Source organism: Argentina anserina, chromosome 3 (assembly GCF_933775445.1).
Source record: "Argentina anserina chromosome 3, drPotAnse1.1, whole genome shotgun sequence".
NCBI lineage: Eukaryota > Viridiplantae > Streptophyta > Magnoliopsida > Rosales > Rosaceae > Argentina > Argentina anserina.
Genome location: NC_065874.1, coordinates 29,249,821 through 29,265,280, shown reverse-complemented (window position 1 = coordinate 29,265,280; position 15,460 = coordinate 29,249,821). Strand labels below are relative to the sequence as shown.

The following is a 15,460-nucleotide window of genomic DNA, read 5'->3' as shown; positions in this document are numbered from 1 at the left end:
TCATTTTTTCTTCTTCTCTCATAAGTTAGATGAACTCTTGCAAAGCCAAGAAACCAGAGACCAAATCAAACTTGTGCCAGTTAAATTTATAAGATTCAACAGTCAACTAGTACTTCATATTCACAAACCAAAATCTCTAACTCCAAAATTATACAGTGCACTGAAAAAAGAGGGAAAGAATTGTTAGGTGCCGCCTGTTGGACAAGATTTCACCACATAAAAGCTGCATAAAAGGCAGCAGATCTACCACATATTAACAAATCACGGAAATCAGCAATGCAATACAGCAACTACAGTCAACTACAACAGTTTATGCTCTTTCACCTTCTAAACTTGAAGGCAGTACGCGTGATATACAGATAACAACTACTATACCTTGCCTGCATATTTTACACAACTTAAGCAGAGTTCATCAACATAAAGCTTTTGCCTTCAATTTAAAATGTTGTGTTTACAATTGGTTGGACTCAATTCTAGCAGTCAAGCATTTCAAGTCCTAGATGGTACCCAACAGGAGGAACCAAACATAATTCTGCCCTTCCATCCCTGCAGCATCCAGCGGCCATCTTCATTAACAACAAAATAAGAGTGGTATCCCTTTTTTACCTTATCCTTAATTTCGTTCATAACATCACGGTCCAATGGCAGCTGTCTGAAACCAGCCCTCATGTTCCGAATCTGCCACTGCTTATATGTTTCAGGCCTCACTATTCTTTCCAAGCCTTCACAAGCAACTATATTCAGAACTTCACGTCCAATTAACTCTTTCTCAAACCCCAATCTCAAATGATCTTCACGAAGCATATTAGTATCCAACAAATCAAACAATGCAGAGAAGTGGAAAAGTGCTTCTCGGAAGCGTGGAACAAAGAAGGGTGCATCATGGTTTCCATTAACAACACTTTGAACAAAAACATCAGGATTTAACTTCCTAATTAAATGTAGAACAGTATCCCTAGGACTGTTTACTACAACTGTCTCATTAAGAAGGTACTTAAAACGGCAGAGGCAATTAACAGCAAGCACCTCATTTCTTTGAACTTTGAGGTCATCAAATTGCAGAGTTTCCCATTTTTTGGCAATTGCATAGTACTCAAAAGGAACATTAAATCGCTTACAATACTTCGCTAAGCGATGCCCGGTCTCTTGGACTGTTTCTTCTGGTCGAGAACCAATAAAGGGAAGCTCAATCCCTGTAATGCGTAATGTGGGAGGTCCTCCAGGTCTTCTTGAAAGGGAATGAATGAGAGCAGGCCACTGAAAACCTTGGCGGATACCAAAATCTATTATATGAAGTGTTTCTGCTTTCTCAGCTGCTTTGAAAATCATATGGTTTGCAAAGATCATCAACATCTTCATGAATGGGCAGATGGCAATATAAGCTCGGTAAAACTTCAGAAAATCTGCAGATGGCACTTGTTTAGTACATAAAGCAGTATATAGTTGAGTTCCAGTGCCAGCCAACCGTGCTTCAAGAGCATTTGCAAAGCAATGAGCCAACCTCTGAGAATAATCACCCAAAGGGAAACAATGCTGCCTAATCTGCTTCAGTAGCTCATTAGCAGTCCCCCGATCATCTATCGAAACAGCTTCTGCACATGAAATCAAAAGACCCCTCAAATCTATCACTTCCTTGTTACTACCTTGATTCTTGCCGCTAGATTTCTGACAGGCTTGATCGTCTTTACTCTCGACGGGCTTACAGACCAATGCCTTGTCAAAAGTATCAGATAGTTCACCTTCCTCATCATCCAGAGAAACCACCGATTGCTTGTTACTCCTCCCATCTATCTCCACCCTCCGATGACCCTTCTTTCCTCTTGAACCAACACCAAAATGCTCACTCACATCCTTCCTATCCGCCACAGTATACCGCTTAGTGCTCTCGGCACTAATCAACTGACCTTTAGGAAGAAACTTACTACCCTCCTCTGCCCCTCGGTAAAATTGCATTACCAATTCATTTTCACCAACCACATCAGGAGCCAATGCCATAATTTCACTCCTGTAAGAACCCACCATCCCATTCCTATTGCCATTTCCAGACTCATTTTGATCAACACAAAGAGGGTTTTGGTGTTGAAAAGTTGGGAACTCCGCCATACGTACCTGGTTTTTGTGATTGAGCACACCATCAGAAGTTTCACCATCATGTCCCTCGGGGCTAAACCTCGTTGACGGAGCAGAGTTAACGGGATTTGGGTCCCAAAAGCTAAGATCTTCAAAAGGGTCAGCAATTGGGTACTCTTTGAACATATCGAGCATAAGAATTTGATCATTGAGTATGGGAAATTCAGAGAAACTTGGATCCATGGCTATGAAATACAACGAAATTGAAGGAGACTCGATACGACTTTGGGTGAAGGGTCTGCGTACCGGAGAAAGATAATCTCATAGGCGCTTCAGAAGAGATAGTCAAAAGCAGAGGAGGACAGGAGATGGAGCTCGGATGAGTTGACAAGCTCAGAACTCAGAAGTCAAAAGACAATCGAACTGTTTGAGTAAGAGTTTTTTTCACCAACAGTCCCTCAACTCTGGTGTACCTACCAATGTGATACCTCAACTCTTAATCGTACCAATGTGATACCCAGACTCTAGTATTGCTATCATTGAAGTACTTCCGTTAGTTTTTTTTAACTTTTCCGTTATCTTGGTGACGTGGCAGGTACGTGAGGCCCACAAAGAGTGTTAAAAGACAAAATTAACCTCATCTGAGAGGAGCAATGTTTTTCCCGCCCTTTACCTTGAGAAAGACACCCAACAATTCCAATTTTGGCGCCAATTTTCCCTCCCTACTCCTTAATTTGTGTCTCTTATCTAAACTAAAGAACTACCGCCAACCAGTCGACCACAATCTGATAAAACCTAGATCAATCTCATTTTCTATTTTTACCCTAGCACTTGTTAAACTAACAGAATAAATATAGAAATTTATATGGAACATCTCATTTCCACAATCTCATAAGAATATAGAAACACATAACTTAACGAAATTCAACTACATGTACCATTAGTTCTTACAAGCAAAAATCATGGCAGATCAACATAAAAGGTGGCAACTAATGGTACTTAAACATATATTTGAATTTCGTTAAGTTATGTGTTTTTATATTCTTATGAGATTGTGGAAATGAGATGTTCCATATAAATTTCTATATTTATTCTGTTAGTTTGTGCTAGGGTAAAAATAGAAAATGAGATTGATCTAGGTTTTATCAGATTGTGGTCGACTGGTTGGCGGTAGTTCTTTAGTTTAGATAAGAGACACAAATTAAGGAGTAGGGAGGGAAAATTGACGCCAAAATTGGAATTGTTGGGTGTCTTTCTCAAAGTAAAGGGCGGGAAAAACATTGCTCCTCTCAGATGAGGTTAATTTTGTCTTTTAACCCTCTTTGTGGGCCTCACGTACCTGCCACGTCACCAAGATAACGGAAAAGTTAAAAAAAACTAACGGAAGTACTTCAATGATAGCAATACTAGAGTCTGGGTATCACATTGGTACGATTAAGAGTTGAGGTATCACATTGGTAGGTACACCAGAGTTGAGGGACTGTTGGTGAAAAAAACTCTTTGAGTAAACCAAATGTGACAAGAGTCGCAAGACTACGAAATAATGATCAAATCAATTGACGAGCCAAATCTGGCACATCTTAACTACTAATTGGTTTAGATATGCCTATATGAGAATAAAAAGTGAGTGAAACGATTCGTCCTCAACACGTGATTTTCATTGAAAATGTCCACTTAATATACAAACGACGACATTTAAATTACGGATTTTTCTTTTTTAGTAATTTACGCACACATATATCTTTAGATTTGCACTCTAAAAATAAAAAAATTAAAATAACAAAAGAGGAAATATAGATTGTGCATTAATTGTGAAGATCTTTCATCTAGGTAGTTTGGAAAAAAAATACCCAAGACATGGTATGCGGTATGCCCAACTTGTTGGGGACTAATGTAATGATCTGGAATTCTGGACACTTACATTTGACTAACAATCCCCTCTCTTTCTCCTCCTCTCAGTATTCTGTCCGATATTGAGACGAAATAGAATTCGAGACCCTCGATCGTTTCGATTCAAGACCTTCGGGTCGTTATCTTCCATTTTCAAGTGGATATTGTAAGAACATATGGACAATCACAAGTTTCCCAAAGCTAAAAGGAGATCAAATTAATGACAATCTTGCTTGCAAGTTGCAACAAGGATTTGGCATAAGTATCCATCCTTGTACTTAATGGAGTATGTGTATCAAAAATCCATTAAGAAGATCTCTCAAAGATGTATTACATTAGAATTCCTATTGAGCTAATCCTTGTGCATATCTTATGGGAATTCTCAAGAACAAGACTATAAATAAGAGGCTACGGTCCTTGTTACCACCATCAACTCACAAGCATACAGTTATATCCCCATTCAGAAGCTACAGTTGGTGGCTAATAGAAGATCAAAGCCTTCATCCTACATTTATAGTCTGCACACAATGGCAACCATAATAGACATTATTGATAAGTTTATATACTTGTGATTATGTGGAGCATTTGTATTCGGATTTTACAAAGGTTATGCGAGCTTATGGCTCCCAAACTATATGTTCTTCAGTTTTGCTTGGTTGAATTGAAATCTATGCGAGCTTTAAGCTCTGATGCCAATTGTAAGGATGGATTTACAAATCATGCTCACTAACAAGTTATATTGCTGAATATATATATTGTTAGCATAAGTGGGCTGTGTGTGAGTTGTGTAAAGCAACAAACATGTTACTCATGGTGCTAGAACAGCTAGGATTCATCATTAGTGATAGTGCTAATGTTCAAATCAATTCCTATAAATAGCTAAGCCTTGTATCAGATCATATATCAATCAATATAAAGCAGTATAATTACCTCATTCAAGTTGGTATCAGAGCCTTCGTGCTCTTTTTTCTTTTCGCCTTTTTCCGGCCGGTTACCGCCGCTCCGGTGCTCTTCCAGTCCTCCGTTGCTCTTCCAGCCGAGTCTGCATACCTCCTGACTCACCTCTCGACATCGCCTCCGTAGCCGCTGCCTACCTTCGCCTCTCATTGACCCGCTGTCTCGCTGCTGCTCCTCATCGCCACCGCCGCACTCTCATGCTTACCGCCGCACTCCAGCGTCTCTCGAGGTGGCCGCCTGTCTTTCCGCTGCTCCTCGTTCGTCGCTGTCCGTCGCTGCCCTCCCCGGAGTCATCACCACAGCTCGGCCCGAAGTCGCTTCCCTCCGCACTCCGACGCTCATAGATCCGCAGTCAACCCGAGGTCGCCACCGCTGCTGCCCCTGACGTCGCCGTTCCGCCGCTGCTGCTGCCCCCGCCGTCGCCATTCGACCGCGCCGCCCCCCCCCCCCTCCTTCCACAAATTGTTTGGGTTTTTTGGAAGTTTTCTTCGGAGCTTTGGGGATTTTCAACCCTAAAATACCACCCGGGTCAAATTTCAATCCGACCCGGCCCATAAACATTCCGCCCCGACCCAGACAGATTTGACCTGGATCCGACCCAAAAATATTTGACTCGGATCCGACCCGGACAGATTTGAACCGGATCCGACCCGACCCGTCAATTCAACCCGACCCGGTCCGGTTATCTTCAGCCAGTGTATGCTCACCGACAGTGCAAGTGCACCGGCGACAGATTGTTCTCCATTTCTTGTATCTTTTCTTGCGGTCTAATCCTTAATTTTTACATTGTTTCCTTTTCAATGGGTTTTGGACACGAAGCGGAGGGTTCACAGCTTCCTGATGTTCCGACCTTTGAAGTATCTGTCAAAGGTTCTGACAGTGGTTCATTTGGAGGCACCAAACTCAACGGAACCAATTTCCGTAAATGGAAACGACTTATGACTGCTCACCTTCGAGGCATGCATAAGATGGGACATGTCACCGGCGTCACTAAGGCTCCTAGTCCTGAAGATGTTGTTGCCTACAATAAATGGGACGACGATGATGGTCTTGTTATGTCTGTCTTGTGGAAAGCTATGAATGATGAGATAGTTGATCTGGTGGAGGCATGCACAACTGCGCAGGCAATATGGGAGACACTAGCCGGCTTATATACTAATGATTCTGATTTCATACAGGTTCATGAGTTAATGTGCACAGCTTTGACAGTACATCAGGATGGGCAACCGGTGGCGCACTATTTCACCAAACTAAAGAATATTTGAGCTGAGATTGATGTGAAACGCCCTTCCTTGATAAAAAAATCAAGAGGATATTATTTGGTACCAAAAGGAGAAGGAGCTTGAACGAGTTCACCATTTCCTAAAGGGTCTTGATGCAAAGCATACCAGTGCGAAAGGCGAATTACTCCGAATGACCGAACCACCTAGTCTACTCATCGCTTTCAACTATATCCGAAAGGATAAGTCTCAGCAGGAGAGTATTCTTCAGGCACCGGCTGTCGTTTCCAGTCTCACTGTTCGTGCTCGATCTCCGGCACCACCTCTTCCACAAGCACCTTCTACTCCCCTTCACCGACGCGGACCACCACCAGGCTTCGGGAATCAGCCTCGTCCTCCTTGTTCTTATTGCCATGATACTAACCATGCTCGTGCAACATGCTGGAAATTATATCCACACCTTAGGCCTAAGAGGCCTAATTATCTTCCCTGAGCTAAAGCAGCCCTTGAATTAGTTCCGGAACCAGATATCTATGGTGTGGTTGGGCATGATCATCATACTGCTGGAGGAACTCATACAGCCTCCGTCGTTGGCCGTGGTCAAATTGGTATGGCTTTCAATATTTCTCACTCTGTTAGTTTTGATACATGGATTATTGATTCTGGTGCATCTGATCATATGACTTATGAAAAATCTTATTTTACAGTATTGTCACCTCCACCCGTACCATATGTGACTAATGCTAATGGTGAGGCATTTCCCGTGTTAGGGACAGGGTCTGTTCGTATTACTCCCACCATAGAACTTCACAATGTACTCTATGTACCTGCTTTATCTCATCATTTGATATCTGTTCCCCAATTGAACGCTGACGCTTAGTGCTCTGTGACCTTTTTTCCTATGTATGTGATATTTCAGGATCTTCTCACCGGACGGGTAATTGGTCGGGGGTATCTGAGGGGCCAGTTGTTTCATCTGGATCTGACATACGCAGGGGAAAAACCAGGGGGATAGCCTCGGGCCGCTTTACTCTCTACTTCTGACAAGCTAAGTGAAGTTTGGTTATGGCATCGTCGCTTAGGGCATCCATCTTTTAGTGTTATGAAAAAATCCATGCCTACTTTGTTTATTAGTGTGGACAAGTCTTCTTTATGTTGTGAGACATGTGTTTTAGGCAAGAGTCATCGATCTACTTATTCCCCTAGTACTTCTCCTAAAAATTTTCTTCCTTTTGAATTAATCCATTCTGATGTTTGGGGACCCTCTAAAGAGTCTACTGTATCAGGAATGCGATACTTTGTGTCATTTATTGATGAATGCACACGTCTTTCATGGATTGTTCTTCCATACCTCTGTCCAAACACAATACAATGCCACCATTCGAGTTCTTCGTTCTGATAATGGGGGGGGAATATATGAATCATGTCTTTCAGGAGTTCTTTAACACACACGGGATTGTTCATCAAACAACCTGCCCTTACACACCTGAGCAAAATGGGGTTTCTGAAAGAAAAAATCGTCATTTACTTGATATGGCTCGATGTATTCTCTTTAGTGCCAACATGCCTAAATATCTTTGGGGTGATGCTGTCATTACTTTCGCCCACCTTATTAATCGTCTTCCATCTCGTGTCTTTCAAGGGAAAGTTCTCTATGAGGTACTTGCATCTCATGTCTCATTACCCTCTTTTCATAATCTTCATGCCCGTGTTTTTGGTTGTGTTGTTTTTGTACATCTTCCGCAACATCTACGTTCTAAGTTGGATGCCCGGGCAGTTAAGTGTGTATTTGTTGGGTACGGAGGACATCAGAAAGGGTACCGGTGCTATCATCCCCCTACTCGGAAGTACTATGTCACTATGGATGTTACCTTTATTGAAGATATGAGTTATTTTTCCTCTTCTGATACTGCTCTTCAGGGGGAGAATTCATATTTTGAAGAGCTGTATCATGGAGAGAGAGAGACAAGTGAGCCAGTCGATATGGTAACAGGTTCTGTTGAAATTACCAATGTGTCAGCCACACAGGCACCACCAAAGGTCGTCACTCAAGAGATTGAGACACCAGAAGCTGACAACACAACAACCCCTCATGTCTCCCATACCACTGTTTATACCCCTGACCAATGCTCTCCTGGTACAGAAGATCACTCATCTGAGGTTAGTCATTCTATTAGGGCTAATAGCAGACAATATGTTTTGCCAAATAAGTCTACTAGGGGACAACTAACAAAAAAATATGAACCTACCCTTCAGACTAAAGCCAAGTATCCAGTGGCCAATTTTATATCTACCAAAAGATTATCTAAGTCATATGAGTCATTTGTGAATCAAATATCTACTGTATCAGTACCTAACAAAGTGCAGGATGCATTGGGAGATCCAAAATGGAGGAAAGCAATGGAGGAAGAGATGGAAGCATTACAAAAGAACAATACTTGGGAGATTGTACCTTCACCATATGGCAAGAAGACTGTAGGATGTCGTTGGGTGTTTACAGTGAAACATAATCCAAATGGGTCAGTAAGCCGGTATAAAGCACGTCTAGTAGCAAAGGGGTTCACCCAGACATATGGCATAGACTATGATGAGACATTTGCACCTGTTGCAAAGATGAACACTATCCGGGTATTGCTCTCTGTCGCTGCTAACTTGAACTGGCCACTTAGGCAGTTTGATGTCAAGAATGCATTCCTTCATGGAGAACTAACAGAGGAAGTATACATGGATCTTCCGCCTGGATATGTGACCGCTTCCCCAAGTAACTCTGTATGCAGATTGGGAAAGTCTTTGTATGGTCTTAAAAGTCACCTCGTGCTTCGTTTGGAAGATTCTCATAATTCATGAGGAAACTTGGCTACAGACAAAGTAATTCAGACCACACGTTATTTCTCAAACATCAACAAAGGAAGGTAACAGCCCTAATTATATATGTTGATGATATGGTAGTTACTGGGAATGATACTGTTGAGGTGGATAGATTACAGAAACAGCTTGCCACAGAGTTTGAGATGAAGGACCTAGGTACACTCAAGTACTTCTTAGGCATTGAAGTAGCCCGAGGAAGCAATGGTATCTATCTGTGTCAAAGGAAGTACATCCTTGATCTACTAACAGAGACAGGTATGTTGGACTGCACTCCCATTGATACTCCTATTGAGCAGAACTATCGGTTAGCAGAGTATCCAGATCAAGTCCCTATTGACAAACCTCGTTATCAGAGGCTAGTCGGGCGCCTGATTTATCTATCACACACCAGATCAGATGTTGCGTATGCAGTAAGTGTAGTAAGTCAGTTCATGCATAACCCTAGTGAGGATCACATGGATACTGTTGTAAGAATCTTGAGGTACTTGAAGTCAGCTCCGGGGAGAGGAGTAATTTTTTCTAATCACAACAATATCTTTGATGTTTGTGGCTTCACAGATGCAAACTGGGCTGGAAATATTACAGATCGAAGGTCCACATCAAGGTATTTTACCTTTGTTGGAGGTAACCTTGTTACGTGGAGGAGTAAGAAATAAAATGTGGTAGCTCGATCTAGTGCTGAAGCAGAATACAGAGGTATAGCTCAAGGAGTGTGCGAGTTGTTGTGGATTAGGAATTTGCTACAAGATTTAGGTGTTAAACCTAAGTGTGCTATACAACTGTACTGTGACAACAAGGCAGCTATTAATATTTCACAGAATCCTGTGCAGCATGATCGTACAAAACATGTAGAGGTTGATCGTCACTTTATAAAAGAGAAGCTAGACGCTAAGATCATTTGCTTTCCGTTCGTTCCTACAGAAGAGCAACTTGCAGATATACTCACCAAAGGCGTGTCCAAGAATGTTTTTATGACTCACTTTGCAAGTTGGGCATGGTTGATGTGTATGCGCCAACTTGAGGGGGAGTGTTAGCATAAGTGAGCTGTGTGTGAGTTGTGTAAAGCAACAAACATGTTACTCATGGTGCTATAACAGCTAGGATTCATCATTAGTGATAGTGCTAATGTTCAAATCAATTCCTATAAATAGCTAAGCCTTGTATCAGATCATATATCAATCAATATAAAGCAGTATAATTACCTCATTCAAGTTATATATATATATATATATATATATAGTTTCTATCCTGGAATTACAGAGTGAAGTTCCAATTTTGGCACACTTTTCAGTCAGATGTTTTTCACTATAAGTGATTCAATATTTATGTATATTATTCAAGATCATCTCTACAAAATTTTATCTAATTCAGACATCGTTAAGGTATTGAAATTAGATTAAATCAATGAATGAATTAAAACTGCTCAACGTGAACCGTTCGTGTAAATTTCAATTTTGAAAGCTCAAACTATTCTCAAATTGAATGAAACTTTGTAGAGATGATCTTGAATACCATATGTAAATATTGAATATCTTATTGTGAAAAATTTTGACCGAAGAGAGAGAGACCCAAAAAAGTAATAGTTCCTCTTATTTCCTTTCTTCTTTCACAAGTTAGATGAAGTTTTGCAAAAGAGTCCGAATCACACTTGTTCCTGTGCCAACCAAGAATAAGATTCAACTGTAAACTTCAAAATCATAAACCAGAAGTTAATGCCGAAGAAGAATGGGGGAAGAATTGTAACTTGTAAGTGGCCTATAAGAGCAGCTTTCACCACACATAAAGCTTTTAGAAAGGCACCTGATCTAGCACATCTAAATACTAGAACTCAACAAATCAGTACCACAATACAACAACTACAACTATAACAGTTGCTGCTCTTCCATTTCCACAAACTTGGGGCAGTGAGCCAGTGATATGGAGATAACAGCTGCTCGAGTCCACCTGCATTGTTTCCACAACTCAAATCATTCTTCTACACTTGCTTTTCACCTTCACTGTTGGGAAGAAGTTGCATGTATCATCAAAATTGTGCGAGTCAATTCTAACAGTCAAGCATTCAAGTCTTGGATGGTGCTTTTTACCTTATCATTTATATTCTTCATGACTTCACCATCCAATGGCAGTTGTCTGAAACCAGCCCTCATGTTCCGAATCTGCCACTGCTGATATGTTTCTGACCTCACTATTCTTTTAGAGCCCTCACAAGCAACAATATTCAAAACTTCACGTCCTATCAACTCTTTCTCAAACCCCAATCTCATTTGATCTTCGCGAAGAATATTAGCATCCAACAAATCAAACAATGCAGAGAAGTGGTATAGTGCCGCTCGAAAGCGTGTAACAAAGAATGGTGCATGATGGGATCCATTAACAACACTTTGGACAAAGACATCAGGATTCAACTTCCTAACTAATTTTAGAACAGTATCCCTCGGACTGGGTACTATAACTGACTCATCAAGGAGATACTTAAATCGGCATAGACAGTTTACAGCAAGCACCTCGTTTCTTTGAACTTTAAGGTCATCAAATTGGAGAGTCTCCCATTTTTTGGCTATAGCATAGTACGTAAAAGGAACACTAAATCGCTTACAATACTTTGCCAAGCGATGTCTTGTCTCTTATGTTAAACAGCGACAAACGTGGTCCGTGGATCAACTGTACCGATATTGTCCCAACTTAGCCACCTCACAGGTGTTGGGTTTTAATCACAAAAGGCCTCAGTACAATTGGTTATTATCCACCCACTTATAAGCTTTATTTTCTTTGCCACTTCTTAGATGTGAGATCTCTCCTCTCCAACACGCCCCCTCACGTGCAACCTAATTTTTAGGTCTGCACGTGATAGATTAACATCCCACATACTGGGACGAAATAAACCAAGGTCCAGTAACCAACGACACTTGGTGACCATCCAATCGGAAACTCTACGATAGCATGATAATGACACTCATCTTGGGCCCATGACAAAGTGGCACCCAACTCGAGCCCACGACAAATTGGAGGCGCGACTGGAGAGGTACCCGCTATGATACCATGTTAAACAGCGACAAGCGTGGCCCGTGGATCAACTGTACCGATATTGTCCCAACTTAGCCACCTCACATGTGTTGGGTTTTAATCACAAAAAGCCTCTGTACAATTGGTTATTATCCACCCACTTATAAGCTTTATTTTCTTTGCCACTTCTTAGATGTGGGATCTCTCATCTCCAACATCTTGGACTCTTTCTTCTTGTCGAAAGCCACTTGAGGGAAGCTCTACTCCTGTGATGATTAAGTAAGGAGGTCCACCAGGTCTTCTTGAGAGGGAATGAATGAGAACGGGCCATTGAAAACCATATTGGATACCAAAATCAATTATATGAAGTGTTTCTGCTCTCTCAGCTGCTTTTAAAATCATATGGTTTGCAAATATCATCAACATCTTCATGAATGGGCAGACTGCAATATAGGCTTGATAAAACTTCAGTGTGTCAGCAGCTGACTTTTGTTTAGAAGATAAAGCAGTATATAACTGTAGAAATTCATGCTACGGGTTTCAAACTCAAGTGTATTGATTCATTCGAATAATAATACAAGAACAACATAGTTTACTGCATTTATACAAGAGAAAAACACAGTCCCTAAACATTCCTCACAACATGGACCAGTGTTCCCTAATTGACAAACAGAAAAAAAAAAACTAATCAACTCTATCACCATAAAACAAGGAGGAGATGACAGATGGATGAACGTGCAGAGCACGTAACAAAACCTAGCTGCTCCAAGCTGCATGACAGAACAGCAACACTATCTCAATACTCCCCCTCAAGCTGGATTAAGAGAAAAACTTAATCCAAGCTTGGAAAGAAGACGTTCAAACTGTGCAGAGGAAAGGATCTTGGTAAAGAGATCGGCAATTTGATCACAGGACCGGGTATACACAGTCTCCATAACCTTGGCTTGAACTTGATTTCTAATGAAGTGGTAATCCACTTCAATGTGTTTGGTGCGTTCATGAAATACTGGATTGGCAGCAATATGCATGGCTGCTTGATTATCACAGTACAACACGATAGGAGAAGGATGTGAGATACCGAGTTCAAGCAATAAAGCTTTCAGCCAAATGAGTTCACAAGCTACAGATGCCATAGCTCGATATTATGCTTCAGCACTGCTCCTTGCCACAACTAATTGCTTCTTGCTCTTCCATGTAACAAGATTGCCTCCAACAAATGTGCAATAACCTGTGGTTGATTTTTTATCCAGTGCATTTCCTGCCCAATCTGAATCTGAATATCCAATAATCTGATAATGATCATTCTTGTTCATTGCTATGCCTCTACTCACAGTACCCTTCAAATAGCGCAAAAATCTCTTAACCATATTGAAATGAAAAGAGTTAGGAGAATGCATAAATTGGCTAACCAGGCTCATTGCATAAGTGATATCAGGCCTTGTGATAGTAAGGTATATCAGCTTGCCTACAAGGCGTTGATATAAGCTGATATCATCAAGGACTGTGCCTGGGGTGTCCAAATCAATTTTGCTGCATAAAGGGGTTCGTGCAGGCTTGCAATCAGACATTTCAGCTTCATGTAGAAGATTAACAACATACTTTCGTTGATTTAAGAACAAGCCAGTAGAGGTATGATGCATCTCAATTCCCAAAAACTAACTTAGAAAACCAAGATCCTTGATTGCAAATGCATTATGAAGAATAGCCTTTAAGCTATGGATTTCACTTTCATTATTTCCTGCAACAATAAGATCATCAACATAGACAAGAACCACAAGTTTCCCAGAAGTATAGTTTTTCACAAATAAAGATGAATCAGACTGACTTATTTGGAACCCTGATGAGATGAGAACAGAACTAAGTTTGGAATACCAAGCTCGAGGTGATTGTTTTAATCCATACAAGGCTTTGTGGAGCTTACAGACCATACCAACTTCATTCTCTCTTGGATGACCTGGAGGAATTTTCATATATACATCTTCGTCAAGGTCTCCATGCAGAAAGACATTCTTGATATCCATCTGAGATAGAGACCAACCAGAATTTATAGCAATAGATAAAATAACTCTTACTGTGTTCATCTTGGCTACTGGAGCAAATGTTTCTTTATAGTCAACTCCAATGGTCTGTGTGAAACCCCTAGTTACTAATCGAGCTTTATGCCTTTCAAGAGAACCATCCGAGTTGTATTTGAGCTTATAAATCCATCTAGCACCAACAAGCTTCTGACTTTGGGAAGAGGGACAATATTGCATGTCTTGTTGTCATCGAGGGCCTGAAGTTCATCTTGCATAGCTTTCTGCCATTCAGGGTACTGTATTGCATCAGAAAAACTTCTTGGCTCATGATTTGCAAGAATTTTACTAAGGAAAGCACACTGAGCTGTATCAAGCCTATCAAGGCCAAGATTCACTGGATGTTTTGTGGTATATGTAACAAAGTCTTTCAGCCTTGTAGGAGGATTTCTGGTTCTAGGAGGATTTCTCCTAGGAACAATAGGATGTGATGAACCAGGTAATTCACTTCTAGTTGAAGTAGGAGAGAGCTGAGTAGAGTCTTCTACATCAATGACTGCAGCCGGTTCTCTATGATCATCCTCAGTGACAGGAGAATGAATTTCTTAAGTTGTTGTATCATCTTCCACAGTCTCATTAAATTCTGAATGCATTGAAAAGGAAATAAATCCCTGAGATACTCCCCCTGAGACTGAACATTAGTAGCACAATAGAAAGGAAGATTTTCATGAAATTGCACATCTCTGGATACAACTATTTTTCTGGTTACAAGATTGTAACACTTGTATCCTTTCTGTGTAGATGAATATCCAAGGAACATACATTTTACTGCTCTCGGATCAAATTTATCTCTTTTATTAGCTTGAACATGCACAAAACAAATGCAGCCAAAAGTTCTGAGATGGCTAATGTCAATTTTCCTTCCCTTAAGTACCTCAAATGGAGATTTAAAATCAAGAACACTGTTAGGTAGCCTGTTTATCAAGTATGCAGCAGTTTGAACTGCATGAGACCAAAATCTTTTTGGAACTTGATTTTGAAGCAGTAAAGCCCTAGTTTTTTCCAGTAAATCTCGATTTTTTCTTTCTGCAATTCCATTTTGTTGTGGTGAGCCAACACAACTGGTTTGATGTATAATGCCATGTTCACTTAGATAATTAGCCATGGTATTAGAAGTGTACTCAGTTCCATTATCAGATCTCAGAATAGATATTGAAGAGTTAAAATGATTTTTAACAAGATTATGAAAATCCTGAAAACTCTTAAAAACTTCACTTTTGTATTTCAACAAATAAATAAAAGTAGAACGAGTGTAATCATCAATGAAAATCACATAGAAACGATATCCATCATATGAATTCATTGAGGCAGGACCCCATACATCAGAGTGAACAAGCTCAAAAGGCTTGGTTGCTCGAGAGTGTGAAATAGGAAAGG

General features: G+C 40.6%; 2 protein-coding genes across 2 annotated transcripts; both read right to left on the bottom strand.

The window, feature by feature from the left end:
• Window positions 1–148: 148 nt before the first annotated feature.
• LOC126786573 (scarecrow-like protein 14) lies at window positions 149–2,367 on the bottom strand. Its single transcript, XM_050512426.1, has one exon. It carries the CDS (start codon window positions 2,311–2,313, stop codon window positions 490–492), a length of 1,824 nt encoding a protein of 607 aa, XP_050368383.1. The 5' UTR covers window positions 2,314–2,367; the 3' UTR covers window positions 149–489.
• An 8,474-nt stretch (window positions 2,368–10,841) lies between these two features.
• LOC126787433 (scarecrow-like protein 14) lies at window positions 10,842–13,141 on the bottom strand. Its single transcript, XM_050513320.1, has 3 exons — window positions 12,841–13,141; window positions 11,090–11,562; window positions 10,842–10,949 (listed from the first exon to the last, which is right to left on the bottom strand). The coding sequence occupies exons 1-3, from the start codon at window positions 13,139–13,141 to the stop codon at window positions 10,842–10,844; spliced, it is 882 nt and encodes a 293-aa protein (XP_050369277.1).
• Between the last annotated feature and the right edge of the window lie 2,319 nt (window positions 13,142–15,460).